This window comes from Leucoraja erinacea, chromosome 17 (assembly GCF_028641065.1).
Source record: "Leucoraja erinacea ecotype New England chromosome 17, Leri_hhj_1, whole genome shotgun sequence".
Taxonomy (NCBI): Eukaryota; Metazoa; Chordata; class Chondrichthyes; order Rajiformes; family Rajidae; genus Leucoraja; species Leucoraja erinaceus.
The window spans coordinates 28,632,615-28,645,979 of NC_073393.1; the positions used below are offsets into that span (position 1 = coordinate 28,632,615).

At 43.1% G+C, this 13,365-nt stretch overlaps 1 protein-coding gene across 3 annotated transcripts in view; it reads left to right on the top strand.

Moving 5' to 3' along the window:
* The window catches only part of LOC129705349 (cytochrome c oxidase subunit 4 isoform 1, mitochondrial), a 42,626-nt gene that overhangs the window by 23,908 nt on the left and 5,353 nt on the right, over positions 1-13,365 (top strand). The window contains exons 1-2 of one of the 3 annotated variants that reach the window (XM_055648880.1): positions 9,685-9,786; positions 11,897-11,970. In XM_055648880.1, coding sequence (XP_055504855.1) covers positions 11,898-11,970 — 73 coding nt within the window. In that variant the 5' untranslated portion in view covers positions 9,685-9,786; position 11,897. Of the gene's footprint in view, positions 1-9,684; positions 9,791-11,896; positions 11,971-13,365 lie in introns of those variants that run through there. The other 2 variants (XM_055648882.1, XM_055648881.1) reach the window with 2 other exon arrangements.

Genomic DNA, 13,365 nt, shown 5'->3' on the forward strand with positions numbered 1-13,365 from the left:
GCTCAGCGGGTCAGGCAGCATCTCTGGAGAGAAGGAATGGATGATGTTTCGGATCAAGACCCATCACACTCGTTTGGAGAACTATTGATAGCAATCATGGAAAAAAAAAGCCTCATTCCACAGTAGATGGCTCAGAAAGCCATTAGGTCCCTTAAATTCATGCCGGCTCTTAAATAATTGAATGGACCAGTAAAGAGCAATTTTAAATGTAAATATTGATATGCTGGAAAATAGCTGAAGCAGTACAGTAAACTCTTGTTGTAACAGACCATATATAATGGTACTTTACTGTCACATGTACTGATGTACAGTGAAATTCATATTTGTATACAGTTTAGAACAAGTACCATTATACATAAGTACTTAACTGCTTCTTAGATAAACATCTCAGATATAGTACAAATGCATAGCAGCAGTACACTGAAACACTACTCAGATTCAACAGTTTTGGCACCCTTTTCAAGATCCAGTTGTAAGTGCAGTGTTCTTGGCCTAACCATGAAGGCCTGTTGTCCTGGCGGCGTTGCAGGGTTGGCCTGGCCAAGTGAAGCCTTTGGTGTCCTCCATCGTTGTTCCACCACTGTTCAGCTGCAAGCCGTATACCGGTCCACGTGCTTGGCCTCTTGGAGCCGCGCTCAGTCCAGTCGAGATTCCTCTGTCCAATTCCCTCCTCTGGGCAGACAAGCCCAGCCTGCTGTCGGGTATGGCCGTGACACGATGGGGGTAACCTCCCATGATCGGTCTAGCTCCTCACGACTGTCGTCGCTGATTTTATCAGCTCTCTCTCATCCTTTATTGAATTTAAAGTGCTCAATGTTTAACAGCATTGGTGAGAAATAAAAGCCCAATTTTATGAACCCTCTCTCATTCTTTACTAGAATTTAAAGTGCTCAATGTCTAACAGCATTGGTGAGAAATAAAAGTGAGCATCACAGATAAACCTTAAAGCCCCAGATTTGTAATTCAAATTTTATCCTCATTCCTTAATGCAGTCTGTAGAATGTTTACACATGTTCTCTAGCTGAGGGCTTTTCAGGTACTTGGGTTTGCTTCCACATTCAAAAGATATGCTTATTGATTAAATGGCTGCTATTGTAGCTCAACAGCAAAACAAAGTATAAGGTGGAATGGAAATTTAAAGGAGATAATTTAATTAATCCATCATCGTTGACAACAGTAGCGATGCTGGTGCTGGTCTCCGACGGGAATGGTGATGGACGTGTAAATCCTGGCCAAATTAAAGTACAGAATCCATGCATTCACAAGGCCTGATAGAAGCCACAAGCTGCTGGCTGTTGTCGGGAAGTCTGGGTCCCAGATCAGCCCCTCAGATGAGAAAAGTCTAAATATCTTTATGTATGAGAATCTTGCAGAAGGTACTCCAAGGTATTGTGAATGCATGAGTTTGATTGGATTGCTGCACAGGGATTGTAAATAATGTTGCAAGACAGTTACCCTGTTGTTTGTTGACTGGCCAAAGTATTAAGCCCTTGGCAGGATTGTTTTCAGTTCCAGGGTAAATGTTGCATAGTTCAGTTAGTTAGCTTCCTTCCAGAAGCTTCTGCAAGAAACATTGTTTGGGAGACTCTGTAATTGGTTTGGGGAACTGTCAATAATGCATTGATTGTAATTAATATGGTTGATTGGACTGTAAAGATATGTTTGATTGGACTGTAAAGAGACCACCTCTATGTGGTTTGGCCCCTCCAGCTTCGTGGACCTATAAAAGGTGGCCCCCATTTAGATCGGTGTCGATCTTCATGAGGGGCGCTTGGGACTGCGTGACCTTTTGGAGTGTGTCTGCTTGCATGAGGTTGAAGGGCTTGGCCAGGCAGAGACAAGGATCCAACCCGCGGTGGTATAGGTATCGTACAGGAGAATTTGTGTTCATGCTAAAAATAAAGATTAGTTGGTCCAGTTCTTGAGTCAGTGTTTTTACTGAATTAGACTTGGGGGATAAGCTTTAGGAGTGTATTTACAGACGCACCACACATCTCTGCCCTTCAGTTCTTGCGGGCTTCCGCCACTGGAAGTGTAGGATTTTGGTGTGTGTTTTATCATCATTCCTTACAATGCTATGTATGACAGTGATCGCAACTTCTACTGAAGTGTGGATGGCCGTTGGCTCGCTAGAAGCCCCTCCACCCTTTGACAGGTCTTGTTTTTGGTTCTGCTGGGATCCACAGCCCCCTCCTCACCTGGCAAACTAGGTGGGGTGACGGTTTAATCGCTGACTTTGCGACCATGGGACAGGTAGCACGGGGATTACATGATACCATGTAATACATGGTGTCAGCCATGATCATATTGAATGGCGGTGCTGGCTCGAAGGGCCGAATGGCCTCCTCCAGCACCTATTGTCTATTGAGACACAAGGAACTGCAGGAATCTTGAGCAAAACATAATGTGGTGGATAACTCAGCAGACCAGGCAGCATCTGGAGAGGGAATGTCCAGTCTGAAGAAAAATCCCAACCCATAATGTCATTGATACATTCACTCCACAGATACTGCTTGACCCGCTGAGTTACTCCAGCACTTCGTATTCGGCTGGGAAAGTTTGTGAAGTTGAATTTGAAGTGATTTGTTGTTAAAAGTCAATTACTTAATAATCAAACTGTATGTCAGAACCTGGAACTACTTCAAAGGAGCTGACACCATTTACCTCATCTCCTGAGAAATAACCAGGCCTTCACTTCTGCAACTATCGCAGTGGTCATATTTTTAGATTAAAGCGCCACTGTGCTTTCCCAAAGCACTCTTCACTCTTCCACAATGAGAGTCTTGTTTCCTCCAAATCTTCCGACTTCCAACTGACCACTCACCTCTGGTAATTCAGTGCTGCATTGGCCTCCATCAACTCACTGGAATTGTTTTATTTATCTCTCTCGCTCCCCCTCCCCATCTCCCTCTCACCCTCTCTCTCCCTTTGCTTTTTCCATTCTCTCCATATTGTCATATTCACTTAGTTGCACTGCTATAGAGTTGCTGCCTTACAGTGCCAGAGATCCTGGTTCCATCCTGACCATAGGTGCTGTCTGCACAGAGTTTGTACATTCTCCCTGTGACTGTGCGGATTTTCTCCGGGTATTTGGTTTTCTCCCACATTCCAAAGACAAGCAGGTTTGTGGGCTTCTGTAAGTTGTCTCTAGTGTGTAGGATGGAACAAAGGTGTATGGGTGATCACTAGAATCTCAGTCTGAAGAAGGGTCTCTACCCAAAACATCATCTATTCCTTTTCTCCAGAGGTGCTGTCCGACCTGCTGAGTAACTCCAGCATTTTGAGTATCTTCCGTATAAATCAACATCTGCTGTTTCTTCCTACACATACTAGAATTAGAACTATTTTCACAATGCTAATCCCATGCAAGCATGGGGAACCTGTCCACAGGTTATTGTGTGAATACTACTATTCTCATGGTAGTATTCATTACACATCTGTCACCCAAAGGACAGACTTACACTAAATCCCATTCACTCATCACCCCTATGCTCATTAGCCAACGTAAATTCTCCGCCCTTAACATTTAAGCCTCTAATTAAAACTACTGCTTTCTATCTCTACAACTGATTTCAGCCCTAACTGCATCATCGCACCCAAAGCTATAATCCCATGTACATCACCACTGCTCTTTAATCCATCATTGCCAGTGATACATTCATGTGATAAGTTTTTTTGGCCTTCCATCACAGCAATGTGATGGATGTTTATGTAAATTATGTTGTGTCGTGGGTCTATTTGTTTGTAATGTATGGCTGCAGAAACGGCATTTCGTTTGGACCTCAAGGGGTCCAAATGACAAATAAATTGAATCTTGAATTGAATCTTGAATTTTGAATCTTGAAAATGTCCCATATTTTCTACTTCCCTCTCTTCCTTCAAGTTCTTCCTCAAAACCCCTGTGAATATTTTTTCTGCAGAATTTGAATATTTGCTCTCTCTCTTTATCTATCCATCCATCCATCTATCCATCCATCCCATCCATCCATCCATCCATCCATCCATCTTTTACAGGTTATTGCCATTTTAAACTTTAAAAATGTCGCTGTGCATGCGCAGTTTGGTGGAATGTTGCGTTGGGGAACGGGACCCAATGGGTCTCACTTGGTCTAGTATATATTACTTAAACTCTCATCTTGTTTGTTTCTTTGTATGCATGTGTGGGTGTGTGTGAGTTCCGTAAACGCCGCCCAAACAATACATGATAGCGCTACAATTTACCTTACTCACCATTCTCCTGAGATGTGCAGTACCATGTTTTGTTCGGATTGATGTTATATTTTACAAGTTATTGACATTTTAAACTTTACAAAAAACACTTTTCCACTTGCCCTACCTGTCAGCTGCCTTCAACGTCACAATGATGTCACATTGGGATCCCGAATTTCATTTACATTAAAAATAACGATTTTCAATGACTGATTTTAAAAAAACCCATCGCAATTTGCATTGTGGGGGCGGGGGTGGGGGGGGGGGGGGGGGGGGGGGAAGGGGGTGGAAGCAGGGGGAAAGAGGGAGGGGAGGATAGGGAGGGAAGGTGGAGGGGACAGTGGGGGAGTTGAGGAGGGAGAGTGGGGGATACAGAAAGAGGAGTTGGGGAGGTAGGTAGTGGGGGATTGTAGATTGGTTATTTCCTACCAACCAATTGTAGTGCTTGTTAGTGGTTAGTAGTAGTAAACAGATCACCAGCCGCTGGTCACCATTTTGAATAAATCCATTCACGCTCCTCTGGTTCGCCTGCAACGGATGATGATGCAGTTGCAGCGTTTTGATTTCAACATTGCCTACGAAAAAGGCAAGGACATGCACATAGCTGGCACGCTATCAAGGGCCCCCACGCAAAGCCAGCGAACAACAGCCCTCCGAACAGGACCAGTTTTCAGTAATGTAGGTATTGCATGTTCCCACTGATTGCCTAAGCAGCCTGGCAGAGCACACGGCTGCTGACGAGACATTACAATTGCTGTCCGCAGTCATCCGGCATGGCTGGCCGAATGAAAAAGACAGCACCCCGCTCGCCATCCGCCCATGCTTCCTGGTTCGCAATGAACTGGTGTTACAGGACAGGATTATATTCAAGGGCCAAAAGGCAGTTCTCCCAGCCGTCCTCCGGGACAAGTACTTTGATGCCGTCCACAGGGGCCACCCCGGTGTGGAGGCAACCGTACAATGGGCACAGAGCATGTTTTACTGGCCCGGTATGACCAAGTATATACGTGACAAAACTGAAGTCTGCACCATCTGCAAAAGCCTGACGCCACACCAGTACAAGCAGCCCCTACTGCCACACCAGGTTCCTCCTTTACCGTGGTCCATGGTAGCCACTGATATATTCGAATGGCATAGGAAACACTATCTGGTTCTTGTGAACTCTTGTTTGGGCTGGTTTGACATTGACATCCAAACCATCACATCTGAAGCAGTTATCCAGAAGTTGCAACGCCACTTCTCCGTGCACGGTTCCCCTGCACGCCTTCTATCCGACAACGGCAGTTAGTTCACCAGCCAGCTTTTCAAAAATATTGCTCAATAATGGGACTTTCGACATATCACCAGCAGCCCTGAGTTTCCGCAGTCCAACTGACTCGCCGAACGGGCCGTCCGAAGCGCTGAACAACTATTGGAGCGTTCTTACTTTGGTAAATCTGACGTCTACCTGGACCTGTTCAATTTAAGGAACATTGCCAGGGATCCCATACTGGGTTCCCTAGCCCAACGACTGATGTCACGTCAAACCCGTGCTGTCCTACCTGTAGCCCAGCAGCTTCTGCAGCCACAGGTCCGTTCTCCGCCCGCAGTCCAGAAACAACTACAATTCAAGCGCGAGGCACAAAAACTTTTTTTCGACAAGTACAGTAGCCACTTAAACCTCTCTCCACTGGACAATTTGTTCGCCTCCAGACCAACAAGAGCTATGGCCGTCTGGGTCTCATCCACAACCCTGCCAAAGAACCGCGCTCCTACCTGGTTAGCGCAGATGGGGCCATTTACAGACGCAACCGTCAACATCTCCTTCCTGTGAAGGAACCGCGTCCTGCGACTGCGCATCCAGAGGTCTCGTGTTTTGTATACCCTCCCACTATTGGGCCGGCTGCTCCACTACCAGAGACTGTGTCCCCCACGGCCTCTCCACAGCGTTCAGCGCCCAGCTCGCCTGCTTCACCACCTTTACCCGGTGGGTCTCTGGTGCCATCCCCGGTCACATCCCCTGTCCCCTCCCCAGTCACTTCACCGGTGAAAGGAGGAGATGCGGATTCGTACTGCACCCGTGTCGTACAGGCCATCCATTAGATACGGCGATTTTGTGTAACCATTTATACTTCCCCATATGTGTTATTAACGTTAGCCACCATGTTTCCATGTATCTATGCTTTATTTTGGTTCTACAAGGAAAGATTTAGATTGGTTATTTCCTACTAACCAATTGTAGTGCTTGTTAGTAGTTGCTCCGCCGAATATGCGATTTATATTACTACGATCTTGCTTACGCAATTCAGTCTGAGTAGCTGCTAGTTACTGTAATGTCCTGCAGACCAATGCTGTAAGTGAACTTTAATAAATATGTGTTGTATCTTGACCTGTGTATGACTTGACTCATTTCAGTGATAGAGGGACAGGAGGGCAGTGGGGGAAGTGAGGGAGAGTGGGGGGTGGGATTGGGGGCAGTTGAGGAGTGTTGGTGGAGAGGGAGGATAATGGAGGAGGGGACTAGGGGACTGAAGAGGGAGAGTGAGATGCATTCACATTGATCTTAGATTTTACAGGTTATTGTCATTTTGAACTTTAAAAACGTCGCGCTCCCACTTGCCGGCCGCGCCTGTGCAGTTGAGGGATGGTTGCCGTGACTTGCGTCACAACTGGGATCTCTGGCGTCACTGCGGGAACACATCAGCCGCGCAGTTGGGGGCTATGGGTCAGTGGTGGAATATTGCCTTGGGGAACGGGTCCACCGGGTCCGCACCTGGTCTAGTTTATAACAAAACCTCTGCATCATTTTAAAAAATACTTAAAGGATATCAACCTGAACGGTGGATTCTTTCTATAGTAATTACCACAAATGATTCCAAACAATATCTTGAGGTTCAATTAATTTTTCACAAACACCTTTTTACGTGACCTCATTGTCATCCAAATACATTAGCTTTTAGCTGCTAAACAATGCAATAGACAGTTTCCTTGAAGAACAGCTGCTTTTTATCACAGCCAAATTACAGATGTATTGTAAGCAGTTTCTTTTTAAGTTTCTGCCAAATATTTCTGAGAGAAACTAATCTGGAACCTTAACAAAGGACTCTATTTTCCTGTACAGATGGCTTTTATAAAAACAGATGTTCTGAGACCTCAGCCAGTTAATATAATCGATGGACATCCAACAGAAATATGTTTTAATTGGCTTTGTCTCACTTATTGAGACACGTTGTAAAACACAGATAAGTTAACTGAGCAGGCCAATCAATCAGTGTAATGCCGCAATGTATTTAGCATATAGCTCAAGCCATTGGTGGCCAGCTTCCTCTACGTGTTCGAGTTTGGCAGAGTAGTTGTTTGAAGTTCATTTGGAGAAGCTACCCAGTGAAACTCATTACTTGGCATTTCCAGTTGTAGAATATCTAACTGTACAAACTGTATTTTTGGTATCCTATCTATTTGTATGAAGGACATAACATTCACTATCGCAGGTTTTACAAGACCCGAGTACTATTGGGATTGGGGTTCGTAGTTAAACATTTAGCTTGAGTGTCAACATGTAGATGGCTTATTACTGAATAAGGTTAATTATTGTCATAGCATAAATGTGTATTGGTAGTTTAGGTACTACTTTGGCATTGGGCTTGGTTTTTCTTGGTTGAGAGCTTATCCTAATGCTATAGCACGTATATGCAATATACATGGCAAGATTAGGAAGTTTGCAGATGATTCAATAGTGTGCGGTATTGCAGATAGTGAAGATGGATGCCAAAAATTGCAGCGAGATCTTGATCGGTTGGCCAGGTGGACTAAGGAATGGTTGATGGAATTTAATACAGAGAAATGAGAAGTGTTGCATTTTGGATAGTCGAACATGGGCAGGATCTACACAGTGAACGGTAGGGCTCTGGCTGGGGAGTGTTGGAGAGCAGAGAAATCTAGGAGTGCAGGTACATATTTCCTTGAAGGTGGCATTGAGTGGTTAATAGAGGTAGATAGAGTGCTTAAAAAGGCTTTTGGCACATTGGCCTTCATCGGTCCGAGTGTTGAATATATAAGTTGGGAGGTCATATTACAAGACATTGGTGAGGCTGCATTTAAAGTACTGTGTTCAGTTCTGGACATAATTTTACAGGAAAGATGATACAAGAGATAAAGTAGGCTGATACGGACTGAGCGAAGGTGCTCGGTGAAACAATCGCTGAGTCTGTACTTGGTCTCACTGATATATAGGAGTCCACACCTTCACTCAGTCTGCCCTAGCCTACATGCTCTCCTGGATGCCAAACACTTCAACTCCCCTTCCCATTCTCATACTGACCTTTCTGTCCTGGGCCTCTTCCATTGTCAGAGTGAGGCCAAACATAAATTGGAGGAACAGTATCTAATATTTCACTTGGGCAGCTTACAACCCAGTAGTATGAATTTTGATTTATCTGACTACAAGTAACCCTCCCCCTTCATCCCTGCCCCACCCTAGTACAAATTCTACTGCCGTCCTGTAGAGTTTACTCGTTATTACCTATCCCACAGCCTGCAATGGCCTATTGTGTGCCCCACATTTCCTTGATTATTGTTACTTTTTGGATATATTCCATTCATTTTTTCTAAGTACCTTCTATATCTCTCATTCTCATTTCCCATGACTCTCAGTCTGAAAAAGCGTCTCAACATGAAGCATCACCTGTTCCTTTTCTCCAGAGATGCTGCCTGACCCGCTGAGTTACTCCAGTCTTTAGTGGCTATGTGGCTACTCATTGCACACATAGTCCCACAGACAACCAGTGTAACTACACATTGCACACACAGTCCAGTATACAACCAATGTGACTACACATTGTACATAGTCACATATACCACCAGCGTGACTACACATTGTACAAACAATCCAAGATGTCAGTTTGTCTACACATTGCACATACAGTCCAATATATAACCAGTGTGACTGCACATTGTACACATAATCCAATATACATCCAGCATGACTACACATTGTACACACAATCCAATATACACCAGCATGACTACACGTTGCACACACAATCCAATATACAACCAGTATAACTACACATTGTACACACAGTGCAATATACCACCAGATATGTACACAGTCCAATATCTGTATTTGTATCTTGACGTACATTCATCATCACTGGTTGTCGCATACGTTACTTGCTGCCTGACCCTCTGAGTTACTGCAGTCTTCAGCAAAGATCCTATAGCAGAGCTATAGGATCTTTGGTCTTCAGTGGCTATGTGACCAAACATTTTACCCATAGTCCCACATACAACCTAGGTGACTGCATATTGTACACACAGTCCCATATACAACCAGTGTAACTACACATTGCATACAACCAATGTGACAACCTATGCAACTACATATTGTACGTACAGTGCCAGATAGGATCAAGAATGAACATTCTGCAAACAGATAATCTCCAACATGGTTAAGGCCAGGCTTCAGCCGGTTGCCATTGGTTACCCTTTTCCCGCAGTGCCTTGCCCGCCGGTCCTCCGCGTGTCGTCACTTCCTCTGTCGGTTGGGGCTGCAGCGGGTCGGGAGCGGCGGCGCTGAGAGAGAGAGGGAGGCGGCGAGTGAGTGAATGAATGGATGGATGGATGAGAGAGAGGCCGGGTGGGTGGGTGGCTGTGTCGGGGTCCCTGTCAGCCGCCGCATTCATCATGATGCGCGGATCTTTATCATCACCGGCCGCTGTGCGGGGAGTGGCAAAGGCGCCCGTTACTCCCCGGGGTACCTGGCTCCATCGTCCCGCTCTCTCCCCCATCCTTTCCCAATAGCCCGCTTTCTTTCTCTCTCCTCAACACCCGCACCTCCTCCCTCCTCCGTCCTCAGCGCAGGACGCAGCCATATCTTCATGGCGCAGCGCTCAGGACGCCTTGACCTTGGTGGCTCCTGCAGCATCAGCGCCCCGGGGCTTTGGAGGCAGCTCTGGGCGATGGAGGGCAGTGGAGACGACGATGTGAAAGGAGGGCGGCATGTGGTTGCAGATGGATGGGATCATAGTCATGACCCCACCAAAGAAGACGGGTCCCTTGGAGGGTTGAATCAGTGCCTTATCAATACACATGCCCTTGAATGACTTTGTGACTATATAGGACTAGTTTAGATTGGGGCATCTCGGTCATCGTGGGCCAATAGGGCCCAATGGCTTGTGTTCGTGCTCTATGATGAACCCTGTAATAATGTTTCTATTTTACACCATAGTAATATATCCCTTGGCTTTACTATCGTTTGACATTTCTTATCTATTCAGCCTGGGTATCACTGACAAGGATGCTAGAAACATAGAAAATAGGTGCAGGAGTAGGCCATTCGGCCCTTCGAGCCAGCACAGCCATTCAATATGATCATGGCTGATCATACAAAATCAGTACCCCGTTCCTACTTTTTCCCCATCCTTGATTCCTTTAGCCCTAAGAACTAACTCTAACTCTCTTGAAAACATCCAGTGAATTGGCCTCCACTGCCTTCTGTGGTGGAGAATTCCACAGATTCACAACCCTCTGGGTGAAGATGTTTTTCTAGATTAGATTCTTTAATAATCCTTTACAGGAAACTAGTCTCAGTCCTAAATATCAGTCTCAGTCCTAAATATCCCACCCCTTATTCTTAAATTATGACCCTGGTTCTGGATTCCCCCAACATCGGGAACATTTTTTCTGCATCTAGCCTGTCAAATCCTTTAAGATTGTTTTATTGTCCTTCCTTTCATGATAATCTTGGCTGACCTTAGACCTGGAAGAATGCAGTGCAGTGTGAAAGTTCAACTAATATTTAATGTACTTTCTATTTTAAATATGGGTGACTCTTAATTGCCTTGGGCAAATGAGCGATAAATAATGTTTGCTCTCTGAATTATTGAGTATTAATATTTGGAAGTTATTTTGCAACTAACAGCTTGAAGAACTGGTAATATGGGTTTGTTTTGAAACTGGTGTAAGTTCTAAAGTTAAAATTCAAAACATCCTAAAATTCTATCTATTTATGATCATTGTGAATAGAATAATTTAGCGAATTTATTACCGTAGGTTTTTGAGCATGTAGTGAATGTAATTACATTTATAACATTTTCTATATCACTTGTATGTGTGGTTCTAAAATTACTCTACAAGGTCATACATACTATGCAGTCAGTTGTACTTCAGAGACGTGTCATAGAGTTGTACAGAACAGATTTGGGTCTTTGAGCCACCACGTGCATGCCAACCTTTTTGTCCCTCCACTAATTCCATTTGCCTGCATTAGGACTATATCCTTCAATACGCCGCCTATTTATATTCTGTCTAAATGCCTCTTCTGTATAGTGTCTATATCTGATTCCACCACCTCTTTGCAGCACGTTCCAGCTATGAACTGCTCATTGTGAAATCTTGCCCTCATTCCTTTGAAAATTCTAAATCCACGCTGTAAATTTTAATTATAAAAGGTCAGAATGTGTATACATAAATGTCTTATTCCATGCTGCTTGCAAAAGTGTTGCCTCTCTCCAGCCCTGACCTGAGCCTTTTCCATATTTTCTGTGTGTATTTCATATTTTCAGCAGTTAGGAGTGTAATTTTATTTTTGCATTTGCAACTGTAGAATGTGTTCGGCACATATTTTAGAGTATAATTATGAAATTAACTTCTGCTACAGACAATTGAGATCAGAATCTGACATGTATACTTTGTTCAAATATTGCAGGATGTTGGGTTCAAGAGCCCTGAGCCTTGTTACCAGGCGTGCACTTTCCACTAGTGTTTGCATGCAAGGACGTGGTGAGTTGCAAGTGATTATCGGTGGTTAGATTTTCTAAATTCAAGTTGAGGTAGAGAATGCTGGTTTGGTATTGTTTGATATATTCTGAATCTGTGTTCTGCTCCTTGGTCCTGTTCTGTGACTAATGTATGAAATCTTGATGTGATGATTCCGTTTCAACCTTACTATAAAATTGGCATTTATGAGCTTTGTTTTTTCAATTCCATTGAAATTTGTTTGGTAGATTGAAAATGTTCATGTTTTAGTTAACAGCTCTTCAGCCAGTTTCAACAATGTAGCAGTGCTAAAATTGAATGTTTGGATCAGACTGCATCAAGATCAGTATAAATAATTTCATTGGCTTTCGAGGGGATAACTACAGTATTGTGCAGATTACATCTTGAATATCACGTAGGTCATGATCTTGTGTAATTTGTCTAAATTGTCCCTAATTATTTGATGAAATTGATGTACTATTTTCAAAGCCAAAAGTAAAAACAAGGAAGGCTATTAAGCTTATCTTGTTTACTATTCTTTGTACAGACATTTTTTTCTAAAAGATGCTTTCAATCTGCCAATTTAAATTCTGATGTTAATTGTAGGTTCTCGTTGTCCTGCTCAGTTTAATGTAATCGCTTGTTATTTGTACAATTAAGGATTTTGTATAATGTGATACTTTCCCCTACAAAGTTTAATTCGGATCTTGAGCATTCTGATTGTGATAATCAGTTATTTTGTAAACATTTCATAAGCACGCACAATCATAGTAACCTAACCAAGCTCTGATGTGTATAATACAACCAATTTAACTGTTTTCTGCATTCTCCCTAACTACTGTTCCATAGTTTTAGACTTGGCCCCAAATCCCTCAGCCAAGTTTTGTTTTCATACTTGGCTAATAAAATCAATTTCAATTACAATTATTTGTTCAATTAATTTCTATTCAAAATAGATTCTCTGACCCAGTTTAAATTCCAAAAGGGAACTTGTAGGGTTTCAATCAATGATTAATATCTGTTTTTTGAATATGGATCAGAAACAATATAACAATATAACAATATCTTTGCCAATCAAAGATTGGTGGAACATGTTTAAGATTATAAATTCCAATAATCATTTGGAAAATAACATCTCCTCTGTGGTACCTTAACCAATTAATCCTTCATTTGAGGTGAGGATTGATAGACTGGAATTTAACCCCTTTCCTTGACATCAATACAGAATTTTGGTTAGAATATAAAAATTATGCAGCACAGACAGTCAATTAATTGATCTCTTATTTGAAAAGAAATTAACATGTTACGTTCTATTGCTTACGTTCTATTGCTTAGCATTGTTCATCACCAATAGTATTAGTAACCAGTTTTTTTTTTTTTTAACTATTTAATCCAAATATTGGAGTAGGCAAAACCTAC